This window comes from Oncorhynchus kisutch, unplaced genomic scaffold (genome assembly GCF_002021735.2).
Source record: "Oncorhynchus kisutch isolate 150728-3 unplaced genomic scaffold, Okis_V2 scaffold2241, whole genome shotgun sequence".
NCBI lineage: Eukaryota > Metazoa > Chordata > Actinopteri > Salmoniformes > Salmonidae > Oncorhynchus > Oncorhynchus kisutch.
In genome coordinates this window covers 207,361-220,917 of record NW_022264186.1, presented here as the reverse complement: position 1 = coordinate 220,917, position 13,557 = coordinate 207,361, and the positions used below count along the sequence as shown (strand labels likewise).

At 47.7% G+C, this 13,557-nt stretch overlaps 1 protein-coding gene across 1 annotated transcript in view; it reads left to right on the top strand.

The window, feature by feature from the left end:
* The window catches only part of LOC109879947 (dystrophin), a 237,438-nt gene that overhangs the window by 81,280 nt on the left and 142,601 nt on the right, over positions 1-13,557 (top strand). The window contains 3 exon segments of the mRNA XM_031819531.1: positions 4,709-4,854; positions 11,437-11,649; positions 12,285-12,398. Of these exon segments, the coding sequence (XP_031675391.1) occupies positions 4,709-4,854; positions 11,437-11,649; positions 12,285-12,398 (473 nt within the window).

Here is a 13,557-nt window from a genome sequence, read left to right as displayed (position 1 = left end):
GTCAGGTAAGGTGGAGGTGATATGATCCTTGACTAGTCTCTCAAAGCACTTCATGATGACAGAAGTGAGTGCAATGGGGCGGTAGTCATTTAGCTCAGTTACCGTAGCTTTCTTTGGAACAGGAACAATGGTGGCCCCCTTGAAGCATGTGGGAACAGCAGACTGGGATAGGGAGCGATTGAATATGTCCGTAAACACACCAGCCACCTGGTCTGCGCTCTGAGGACACGTCTATGGATGCCGTCTGGGCCGGCAGCCTTGCGAGGGTTAACACGTTTAAATGTTTTACTCACATTGGCCGCTGTGAAGGAGAGCCCGCAGCTTTTGGTAGCGGGCAGTGTCAGTGGCACTGTATTGTCCTCAAAGCAAGCAAAGAAATGGTTTAATTTGTCTGGAGGCAAGATGTCGGTGTCCGTGACGGGGCTGGTTTTCTTTATGTAATCCGTGATTGACTGTAGATCCTGCCACATGTCTGAGCCGTTGAATTGCGACTCTCTTTTGTCTCTATACTGACGCTTAGCTTGTTTGATTGCCTTGCGGAGGGAATAGCTACACTGTTTGTATTCGGTCATGTTTCCGGTCGCCTTGCCCTGGTTAAAAGCAGTGATTCGCGCTTTCAGTTTTGCACAAATGCTGCCATTAATCCACTGTTTCTGGTTGGGGAAGGTTTTAATAGTCACCGTGGGTACAACATCACCGATGCACTTGCTAATAAACTCACTCACTGAATCAGCATATGCATCAATGTTGTTGTCTGAGGCTATCCGGAACATATCCCAGTCCATGTGATCAGAGGAATCTTGAAGCGTGGAATCCGATTGGTCAGACCAGCGTTGAACAGATCTGAGCACGGACTGGGATAGATCTGAGCACGGGTTTCTGTCTGTAGGCTGGGAGCAACAAAATGGAGTCGTGGTCAGATTTGCCGAAAGGAGGGCGAGGGAGGGCTTTGTATGCGTTAAGTTAGAGTAGCAACGATCCAGAATGCTGCCAGCCCGGGTCGCGCATTCGATATGCTGATAAAATTTAGGGAGCCTTGTTTTCAGATTGGCTTTGTTAAAACCCCCAGCTACAATAAATGCTGCCTCAGGATATATGGTTTCCAGTTTACATAGAGCCCAATAAAGTTATTTCAGGGCGGTCAAGTTGTCTGCCTTTGGGGGATAAACACGGCTGTGATTATAATCAAAGAGAATTCTCTTGGTAGATAATGCCGTCGGCATTTGAATGTACGGAATTCTAGGTCAGATGAACAAAAGGACTGTATGTTGTTATGATCACACCACGTCTCGTTAATCATAAGGCATACACCCCCGCCCTTCTTCTTACCAGAGAGATGTTTGTGTCTGTCGGCGCAATGCGCGAAGAAACCGGGTGGCTGTACCGACTCTGATAACATATCCCCAGTGAGCCATGTTTCCGTGAAACAGAGAATGTTACAACCTCTGGAAGGCAACCCTTGCTTGAATTTCGTCTACCTTGTTGTCAAGAGACTGGATATTGGCGAGTAGTAAACTCGGGAGCAGTGAGCGATGTGCCCGTCTACGGAGCCTGACCAGGAGGCCTGCTCTTTCTGCGGCACCGTTGTTTTGGGTCGCCTACTGGGATCCGATCCATTGTCCTGGGTGTTGGTCCGAACAGAGGATCCGCTTTGGGAAAGTCATATTCCTGGTCGTAATGTTGGTAAGTTGACGTTGCTCTTATATCCAATAGTTCTTCCCGGCTGTATGTAATAAAACGTCAGATTTCCTGGAGTAACAGTGTAAGAAATAACACATTAAACAAACTAAATACTGCAAAGTTTCCTAAGAACGCGAAGCGAGGCGACCATCTCTGTCGGCACGATCTTGTTATGTGTGTGTGTGTGTGTGTGTGTGTGTGTGTGTGTGTGTGTGTGTGTGTGTGTGTGTGTGTGTGTGTGTGTGTGTGTGTGTGTGTGTGTGTGTGTGTGTGTGCGCGCGCGCGCGCGCTTCGGGGGGGTGCAAAAGCAGTTGGAGAGGAGTGTGCGTGTGCCAGTGTGTGTTGTGTGCGTGTGTGAGTGTATTTCAGTATGTTGGTAAGTGGCAGGTTGTGTGGTATAACTATCATCAAGAAACATTTCAGTGTTTGCCCCTATAGGGAACAGTGATTGTGATGACAGCTACTATGTTCTCCTTTCACTACCTCACTGCAGCTCAACCATCCTCACCTCACACACACAAACACACACACATATTCTCTCTCATGTTCACTTGCGGAGCGAATGGAATGAATGGAATGGTATAAATCACCTGGAAACCATGGAAACCATGTGTTTGATGTATTTGATACCGTTCCACTGATTCCACTCCAGTCATTACCACCAACCTCCTGTGTCTCACTGGCCAGGAGTCCTGATAATTACGTTGATCACTAAAGCGTTCACATAAAGTAGAATAACGATTCGACCACTTCCCCTTTAGCGTTCTCCATTTTCATACATGGCTGCCCCCCCCCTGACAAACAAACAGGCAATACAAACAAAACATTAACATACTGTACATACAGACCTAACTGTGGACCAGCAGTTAATTAGCTAACGATGCAGAGTGGACTGTGAGTGGATAATGTAGAGTGGACTGAGACAGGAACAGAGACAGACTAGATACAGAGAGCAAGACAGAGCCTGCTGCTCTATAAAAAATACCTGTCTCGACAGGGAGAGGATCATGTAGAGTGGACAGACCCCCAGACAGGGAGAGGATAATGTAGAGTGGACAGACCCCCAGACAGGGAGAGGATAATGTAGAGTGGACAGACCCCCAGACAGGGAGAGGATAATGTAGAGTGGACAGACCCCCAGACAGGGAGAGGATAATGTAGAGTGGACAGACCCCCAGACAGGGAGAGGATAATGTAGAGTGGACAGACCCCCAGACAGGGAGAGGATAATGTAGAGTGGACAGACCCCCAGACAGGGAGAGGATCATGTAGAGTGGACAGACCCCCAGACAGGGAGAGGATCATGTAGAGTGGACAGACCCCCAGACAGGGAGAGGATCATGTAGAGTGGACAGACCCACAGACAGGGAGAGGATCATGTAGAGTGGACAGACCCCAGACAGGGAGAGGATCATGTAGAGTGGACAGACCCCCAGACAGGGAGAGGATCATGTAGAGTGGACAGACCCCAGACAGGGAGAGGATCATGTAGAGTGGACAGACCCCCAGACAGGGAGAGGATCATGTAGAGTGGACAGACCCCCAGACAGGGAGAGGATCATGTGGAGTGGACAGACCCCAGACAGGGAGAGGATCATGTAGAGTGGACAGACCCCCAGACAGGGAGAGGATCATGTAGAGTGGACAGACCCCCAGACAGGGAGAGGATAATGTAGAGTGTACATACCCCCAGACATGGAGAGGATAATGTAGAGTGGACAGATCCCCAGACAGGGAGAGGATAATGTAGAGTGTACATACCCCCAGACATGGAGAGGATAATGTAGAGTGGACAGATCCCCAGACAGTGAGAGGATAATGCAGAGTGGACATACCCCCAGACAGTCAGAGGATAATGCAGAGTGGACATACCCCCAGACAGTCAGACAGAGAGGATAATGCAGGGTGGGCAGACCCCCAGACAGGGAGAGGATCATGTAGAGTGGGCAGACCCCCAGACAGTCAGACAGAGAGTGTAATGCAGGGTGGGCAGACCCCCAGACAGGGAGAGGATAATGTAGAGTATGCAGACCCCCAGACAGGGAGAGGATACTGTAGAGTGGGCAGACCCCCAGACATGGAGAGGATAATGCAGAGTGAACAGACCCCCAGACAGTCAGACAGAGAGGATAATGCAGAGTGGGCAGACCCCCAGACAGGGAGAGGATAATGTAGAGTGGGCAGACCCCCAGACAGGGAGAGGATCATGTAGAGTGGGCAGACCCCCAGACATGGAGAGGATAATGCAGTGTGGACAGACCCCAGACAGTCAGATATAAAAGGATAATGCAGTGTGGTAATATAGATTTGGCAGACAGTCAGACAGGGAGAGGGTAATATAGATTTGGCAGACAGTCAGACAGCAGACCAGAAGGGCTGTGAGTATATAGTATATTATAGTGAAGTGGTAGAGTCTGACAGCAGACCAGAAGGGCTGTGAGTATATAGTATATCATAGTGAAGTGGTAGAGGATATAGTATATTATAGTGAAGTGGTAGAGTCTGACAGCAGACCAGAAGGGCTGTGAGTATATAGTATATCATAGTGAAGTGGTAGAGGATATAGTATATTATAGTGAAGTCGTAGAGTATATAGTAAATTATAGTGAAGTAGTAGAGTATATAGTATATTATAGTGAAGTGGTAGAGTATATAGCATATCATCGTGAAGTGGTAGAGTATATAGTATATCATAGTGAAGTGGTAGAGGATATAGTATATTATAGTGAAGTGGTAGAGTATATAGTATCTTATAGTGAAGTGGTAGAGTATATAGTATATCATAGTGAAGTGGTAGAGGATATAGTATATTATAGTGAAGTGGTAGAGTATATAGTATCTTATAGTGAAGTGGTAGAGTATATAGTATATTATAGTGAAGTGGTAGAGTATATAGTATATCATCGTGAAGTGGTAGAGTATAAAGTATATCATAGTGAAGTGGTAGAGTATATAGTATATTATAGTGAAGTGGTAGAGCCTGACAGCAGGCTCCATCCCCTAACCATTATTGTATCTCTCCCTCCAGTTCAGGAGAGCCTTCCTCCTGTGCTCTATAAGGAGACAGTATTTACTCTGTTGGCCTGGTTACAGCAGTGTGAGGCGAGGCTAGCCATCCCCTCTACAGCCGTCACTGAATACCCTACCATGGAGGGGAGACTGAAGGATGTCAAGGTACTGAACCGCCCTGGATGTCTGGTTGGCTGTGTGTCTGGCTGACTGGTTGGGTGGGAGGCTGGATGTCTGGTTGGGTGTGTGTCTGGCTGACTGGTTGGGTGTGTGTCTGGTTGGCTGTGTGTCTGGCTGACTGGTTGGATATGTGTGTCTGGCTGACTGGTTGGATGTGTGTCTGGCTGACTGGTTGGGTGTGTGTCTGGCTGACTGGTTGGGTATGTGTGTGGCTGACTGGTTGGGTGTGTGTCTGGCTGACTGGTTGGATGTGTGTCTGGCTGACTGGTTGGCTGTGTGTCTGGCTGACTGGTTGGCTGTGTGTCTGGCTGACTGGTTGGCTGTGTGTCTGGCTGACTGGTTGGCTGTGTGTCTGTCTGTTTTATTACGAGGATTCTGCCACAAAACACCCGTAACAATTTCTGCTTTCACACTGTTAATGCAACGTAGTCGAACAGCCCGCGTACTGAATCAACGTATTAACAGTCAAGACAAGAGCAGAAACAAGAGGCTGCTTCACATGATGATCTAGTTCAGTGAAAGTGCAGTAACCCTTGATGAGGAGATGCCAGCAGGGCTGCCAGGATAAATAGTTGTTCTCTCTACTGCTTTACATTCAGAGAGCACTAACAGAGCAGAGCAGCGCCTCACTGCAATTATGAGAAATGGAGAAATGTTATTGACGACAGAGGAAAACCCAGAGGATCAAATCAGTGTGTTTTTCCATCTCTCTATCTATGGATGTGCCAGGGTTACTGCCACACAGCACGGACTAAAGCTGTGTCCCAAATGGCACCCTGTTCCCTATGTAATTGCACTACTTTTGACCAGATGTAGGCTCTGGTCAAAATTAGTGCACTTCATAAGGATTAGGGTTCCATTTGGGCCACACTGAAGACTCATTTCACCTTGTTATTGTGACAAAATGAATCACCCCGTAAAAACACTAAGACTTTTTATGGCCTTGTTGTTGTTGTTTTTATTAAGTTCTGGTGCTAAATGGATGTTCTCTGAGACTTTAAATCCAAGGTCAGATCAGATTAACCTGAGATACAGTGGCTTTGCGCAATGGTTCGCCCCCCTTGTATTTTGTTGCCTTTACAACCTGGAATTAAAATTGATTTCTTGGGGGGGGGGGGGTTGTATCATTTGATTTACACAACATTCCTACCACTTTGAAGATGCTAAATATTTTTTATTTGTGAAACAAACAAGAAAAAAAAAAGAAAAAAAAAGAAAAGTTGAGCGTGTATAACTATTCACCCCCCCAAAAACAATACTTTATAGAGCCACCTTTAGCAGCAATTACAGCTGCAAGTCTCTTGGGGTGTTTCCCCTTAAACCACTCGAGTGTTGCTTTAGCAGTATGCTTAGGGTCATTGTACTGCTGGATGGTGAACCTCCGTCCCAGTCTTAAATCTCTGGAAGACTGAAACAGGTTTCCCTCAAGAATTTCCCTGTATTTAGCGCCATCCATCATTCCTTCAATTCGGACCAGTTTCCCAGTCCCTGCTGATGAAAGACATCCCCACAGCATGATGCTGCCACCACCATGCTTCACTGTGGGGATGGTATTCTCGGGGTGATGGGAGGTGTTGGGTTTGCGCCAGACATAGCATTTTCCTTGATGGTCAAAAAGCTTAATTTTAGTCTCATCTGACCAGAGTACCTTCTTCCATATGTTTGGGAAGTCTCCCACAAGCCTTCTGGTGAACAACAAACATGTTTGCTTATTTTCTTCTGGCCACTCTTCCGTTAAACCCAGCTCTGTAGAGTGTATGTCTTAAAATGGTCCTTTGGACAGATACTCCAATCTTCGCTTTGGAGCTTTGCAGCTCCTTCAGGGTTATCTTTGGTCTCTTTGTTGCCTCTCTGATTAATGCCCTCCTTGCCTGATTTGTGAGTTTTGGTGGGCAGCCCTCTCTTGGTAGGTTTGTTGTTGTGCCATATTCTTTCCATTTTTTAATAATGGATTTAATGGTGCCCAGTGGGATGTTCAAAGTTTCTGATATTTTTTTATAACCCAACCATGATCTGTTTTTCTCCACAACTTTGTCCCTGACCTGTTTGAAGAGCTCCTTGGTCTTCATGGTGCCGCTTGCTTGGTGGTGCCCCTTGCTTAGTAGTGTTGCAGACTCTGGGGCCTTTCAGAACAGGTGTATATATACTGAGATCATGTGACAGATCATGTGACAATTAGATTGCACACAGGTGGACTTGAACTAATTATGTGGCTTCTGAAGGTAATTGGTTGCACCAGATCTTATTTAGGGTCTTCATAGCAAAGGGGGTGAATACATATGCACGCATCACTTTTCCTTTTTCCTATATTTTAGAATTTTTAAGTAATTTTTTCACCAATTTTGACTATTTTGTGTTTGTCCGTTACATGAAATCCAAATAAAAATCCATTTAAATGACAGCTTGTAATGCAACAAAATAGGAAAAATGCCAAGGGAGATGAATACTTTTGCAAGGCACTGTAGGTACAGTAGGATGTTCTACCTCACAGGGCAGCAGGGTGGAATCTTAGTTAGGATGTTCTACCTCACAGGGCAGCAGGGTGGAATCTTAGTTAGGATGTTCTACCTCACAGGGCAGCAGGGTGGAATCTTAGTTAGGATGTTTTCCTCACAGGGCAGCAGGGTGGAATCTTAGTTAGGATGTTCTACCTCACAGGGCAGCAGGGTGGAATCTTAGTTAGGATGTTTTCCTCACAGGGCAGCAGGGTGGAATCTTAGTTAGGATGTTCTACCTCACAGGGCAGCAGGATGGAATCTTAGTTAGGATGTTCTACCTCACAGGGCAGCATGATGGAATCTTAGTTAGGATGTTTTCCTCACAGGGCAGCAGGGTGGAATCTTAGTTAGGATGTTCTACCTCACAGGGCAGCAGGGTGGAATCTTAGTTAGGATGTTCTATCTCACAGGGCAGCAGGGTTGAATCTTAGTTAGGATGTTCTACCTCACAGGGGAGCAGGGTGGAATCTTAGTTAGGATGTTCTACCTCACAGGGCAGCAGGGTGGAATCTTAGTTAGGATGTTCTACCTCACAGGGCAGCAGGGTGGAATCTTAGTTAGGATGTTCTATCTCACAGGGCAGCAGGGTGGAATCTTAGTTAGGATGTTCTACCTCACAGGGCAGCAGGGTGGAATCTTAGTTAGGATGTTCTATCTCACAGGGCAGCAGGATGGAATCTTAGTTAGGATGTTCTACCTCACAGGGCAGCAGGGTGGAATCTTAGTTAGGATGTTCTATCTCACAGGGCAGCAGGGTGGAATCTTAGTTAGGATGTTCTACCTCACAGGGCAGCAGGGTGGAATCTTAGTTAGGATGTTCTATCTCACAGGGCAGCAGGGTGGAATCTTAGTTAGGATGTTCTACCTCACAGGGCAGCAGGGTGGAATCTTAGTTAGGATGTTCTATCTCACAGGGCAGCAGGATGGAATCTTAGTTAGGATGTTCTACCTCACAGGGCAGCAGGATGGAATCTTAGTTAGGATGTTCTACCTCACAGGGCAGCAGGGTGGAATCTTCTGCCTCCTCAGTGCTATCTAGGGGTAGTCAGTAGAACATCTCTGCATAGTAATTTGCAAAAATATTATAATCGTTACGATAATTTTTTCTAAGCTTGTCCTCCGTTACTGTTCTTGGATATTATAATAAACATAATATCAATATGTCTCATTACGATGGATATAAAGGCATTCACACCAATACTAAACAAGTTGATCCCTCCCCAGAGAGAATGTCTATAGGCCCATACATTGATGTCTCTGTCTGCTTCTAGACATCTTTTTAAACTTCAGGTCTTAACCACACAGACCCAGAGCCGCTACCTACCACCACTGGCAATGATGACTGTCAGAAACCTGGAGATGAACACCTGTCTCTTCTCTCTGTCCTGTGACCCTCCAGGAAACATTTACCCTGAGGCCGTTATATCTCATAGCGTCATTAGGGAGCCCTAGTATTGACCCAACAGGATGGAGAGGGAGGGAGGGGATACTGCCCCTTATTGGCTAAACAGTCAAACTAATGTTGTGTGTGTGTGTTTTGTTTGATCATTGATTGTTTTCACATCATCACACATAGTATGAATAATAATGTTAATCTAGTGTTTGTTAGTTAAAGGGTAAATCCACTCAAGTTGTCATGATTTTCTAGATTCCCAGACAGTTCTAACGTACATATTTTGATTATTCATCTGTCTTCATCAGCCTCCGGCTACCATTAACCTGGTAACCTGGTAACCTGGTAGCCCATTAACCTGGTAGCCCATTAACCTGGTAGCCCATTAACCTGGTAACCTGGTAACCCGGTAGCCCATTAACCTGGTAACCTGGTAACCTGGTAGCCCATTAACCTGGTAACCTGGTAACCTGGTAGCCCATTAACCTGGTAGCCCATTAACCTGGTAGCCCATTAACCTGGTAACCTGGTAACCTGGTAGCCTGGTAACCTGGTAACCTGGTAACCTGGTAGCCCATTAACCTGGTAACCTGGTAACCTGGTAGCACATTAACCTGGTAACCTGGTAGCCCATTAACCTGGTAACCTGGTAACCTGGTAGCCCATTAACCTGGTAGCCCATTAACCTGGTAACCTGGTAACCTGGTAGCCCATTAACCTGGTAGCCCATTAACCTGGTAGCCCATTAACCTGGTAGCCAACACTGAACTTTCTATGCTCTAAAAAGTCCTTAATAAAAAAGTCCCATATCTACAAATGACCGATAGGCCCTCTTGCCTAGACAGAGAGGGCAGAGGGGCTAGAGGTCACCAGGCCTGCTCTAGACAGAGAGGGCAGAGGAGCTAGGGGTCACCAGGCACTTCTCCCTAGACAGAGAGGGCAGAGGGGCTAGGGGTCACCAGGCCTGCTCTAGACAGAGAGGGCAGAGGGGCTAGAGGTCACCAGGCCTGCTCTAGACAGAGAGGGCAGAGGAGCTAGGGGTCACCAGGCACTTCTCCCTAGACAGAGAGGGCAGAGGGGCTAGGGGTCACCAGGCCTGCTCTAGACAGAGAGGGCAGAGGGGCTAGAGGTCACCAGGCCTGCTCTAGACAGAGAGGGCAGAGGGGCTAGGGGTCACCAGGCCTGCTCTAGACAGAGAGGGCAGAGGGGCTAGGGGTCACCAGGCCTGCTCTAGACAGAGAGGGCAGAGGGGCTAGAGGTCACCAGGCCTGCTCTAGACAGAGAGGGCAGAGGAGCTAGGGGTCACCAGGCACTTCTCCCTAGACAGAGAGGGCAGAGGGGCTAGGGGTCACCAGGCCTGCTCTAGACAGAGAGGGCAGAGGGGCTAGAGGTCACCAGGCCTGCTCTAGACAGAGAGGGCAGAGGAGCTAGGGGTCACCAGGCACTTCTCCCTAGACAGAGAGGGCAGAGGGGCTAGGGGTCACCAGTCCCTTCTCCCTAGACAGAGTGGGCAGAGGGGCTAGGGGTCACCAGTCCCTTCTCCCTAGACAGAGTGGGCAGAGGGGCTAGGGGTCACCAGGCACTTCTCCCTAGACAGAGAGGGCAGAGGGGCTAGGGGTCCAATTTGGACTTCAGATATAGTCCTCGAAGCTACTCTTCAGCTGCCTCTGGTTTGCATGAACCTCCATGGACCAAAAATGTAAGAAAAAAAATACGGGGGGGATTTCTTTCTGTGCCCCCCCCAATAAAACAAATATATTCATCTTCCCGTCAGTGACCCCCCCCCCAATAAAACTAATACATTCATCTTCCCGTCAGTGCCCCCCCCAATAAAACAAATATATTAATCTTCCCGTCAGTGACCCCCCCCCCAATAAAACTAATACATTCATCTTCCCGTCAGTGCCCCCCCCAATAAAACAAATATATTCATCTTCCCGTCAGTGACCCCCCCCCCAATAAAACTAATACATTCATCTTCCCGTCAGTGCCCCTCCCCCCAATAAAACTAATATATTCATCTTCCCGTCAGTGCCCCCCCCCCAATAAAACTAATATATTCATCTTCCCGTCTGTGCCCCCCCCAATAAAACTAATATATTCATCTTCCCGTCAGTGCCCCCCCCAATAACACGAATATATTCATCTTCCCGTCTGTGCCCCCCCCCCAATAAAACTAACATATTCATCTTCCCGTCTGTGCCCCCCCCCAATAAAACTAATATATTCATCTTCCCGTCAGTGCCCCCCCCCCCAATAAAACGAATATATTCATCTTCCCGTCAGCCCCCCCCCCCAATAAAACTAATATATTCATCTTCCCGTCAGTGCCCCCCCCCCAATAAAACGAATATATTCATCTTCCCGTCAGTGCCCCCCCCCAATAAAACGAATATATTCATCTTCCCGTCTGTGCCCCCCCCCCAATAAAACTAATATATTCATCTTCCCGTCAGTGCCCCCCCCCAATAAAACTAATATATTCATCCTCCCGTCAGTGCCCCCTCTGGGTGGCTAGCGTCCATGGAATTAAATGAACTATCCTGCTAAAAAGTCCTCATCTGGCCAAATCATAACTTAATCATACATTGATATCAATAAGAGACTTCAGTGAAAATGTGAAAGTTGGGATTCACCCTGTATTGAGTACAACCATCTCCATGTCCTTCCCTACAGGTAATGCAGGTTGCGCTTGCAGAGCACCAGAGTGAGGTGGACTACCTGACGTCTACAGTGGACCAGGTTTTTCAGAAGGCCCCTCCTGAGATCAGTCACAAGTACAGGACAGAGATGGACAGCATCATGACTCGCTGGAGACGCCTGTCCTCGACGCTGGGGGAACAGGCGACCAAGATAACAGAGCTTATGGCTAAATTACTGCAGTTCCAGGTACTGTGGGGGTTGTAGGGGGGTGGGGGTGTGCTGCGAGAGAGAGGGAGAGAGGGAGCGAGAGAGAGTAGAAAGAGAGCGAAATAGAGGGAGAGAGTAGAACGAGGGAGAGGGTGAGTGAGATAGAGAAGGAAAGGAAGAGAGGGAGACAGAGATGAAGAGATAGAGACAGAGATTAAGAGATAGAGACAGAGATGAGGAGATAGAGACAGAGATTAAGAGATAGAGACAGAGATGAGGAGATAGAGACAGAGATTAAGAGATAGAGACAGAGATGAAGAGATAGAGACAGAGATTAAGAGATAGAGACAGAGATGAGGAGATAGAGACAGAGATTAAGAGATAGAGAAAGAGATGAGGAGATAGAGACAGAGATTAAGAGATAGAGACAGAGATGAAGAGATAGAGACAGATCTGTGAGTGAGTGTACCATATGTCCCTGTGTAAATGACTGTAAAGAGGACAATATTAATGTGGTCTTTGCTGTCAGTGTCTGCATAATGATGTGAAGACACAGAGGAAGTGGATGGGTGACGCTGACATGTTTCTAACTTTGTTTGCGTGTGTGGCTATAAATGACTAAGCACATTGTCAGTTCTGTGCTGCTTGTTAACCTATCTGTCTGTGTCTCTCAGAATGACGTGAAGACTCTGAGGAAGTGGATGGCTGATGTTGATGTGTTCCTGAATGAGGAGTGGCCAGCGCTGGGGGACTCAGAGGCCCTGCAGAAACAGCTGGAGCAGTGCACTGTAAGACCTGGCAACCTTCTTTCACCTTCTCTTACCTGGCAACCTGTCATTCACTTTCTCTCCCCTGGCAACCTGTCATTCACCTTTTCTCACCTGGCAACCTGTCATTCACCTTCTCTCCCCTGGCAACCTGTCATTCACCTTCTCTCACCTGGCAACCTTCTTTCACCTTCTCTTACCTGGCAACCTGTCATTCACCTTCTCTCACCTGGCAACCTGTCATTCACCTTCTCTCACCTGGCAACCTGTCATTCACCTTCTCTCCCCTGGCAACCTGTCATTCACCTTCTCTCCCCTGGCAACCTGTCATTCACCTTCTCTCCCCTGGCAACCTATCATTCACCTTCTCTTACCTGGCAACCTGTCATTCACCTTCTCTCCCCTGGCAACCTGTCATTCACCTTCTCTCACCTGGCAATCTGTCATTCACCTTCTTTCCCCTGGCAACCTGTCATTCACCTTCTCCCCCCTGGCAACCTGTCATTCACCTTCTCTCACCTGGCAACCTGTCATTCACCTTCTCTCACCTGACAACCTGTCATTCACCTTCTCTCCCCTGGCAACCTGTCATTCACCTTCTCTCCCCTGGCAACCTGTCATTCACCTTCTCTCACCTGGCAACCTTCTATTTTTAGCAGAGGAATTGTGACCTCTAAACGTCACCCCAGTAAATGAGCCCTAGGGCATACAGCCCAGTAAATGAGCCCTAGGGCATACAGCCCAGTACATGAGCCCTAGGGCATACAGCCCAGTAAATGAGCCCTAGGGCATACAGCCCAGTAAATGAGCCCTAGGGCATACAGCCCAGTAAATGAGCCCTAGGGCATACAGCTCAGTAAATGAGCCCTAGGGCATACAGCCCAGTAAATGAGCCCTAGGGTATACAGCCCAGTAAATGAGCCCTAGGGCATACAGCCCAGTAAATGAGCCCTAGGGTATACAGCTCAGTAAATGAGCCCTAGGGCATACAGCTCAGTAAATGAGCCCTAGGGTATACAGCCCAGTAAATGAACCCTAGGGTATACAGCCCAGTAAATGAGCCCTAGGGCATACAGCTCAGTAAATGAGCCCTAGGGCATACAGCCCAATAAATGAGCCCTAGGGTATACAGCCCAGTAAATGAGCCCTAGGGCATACAGCTCAGTAAATGAGCCCTAGG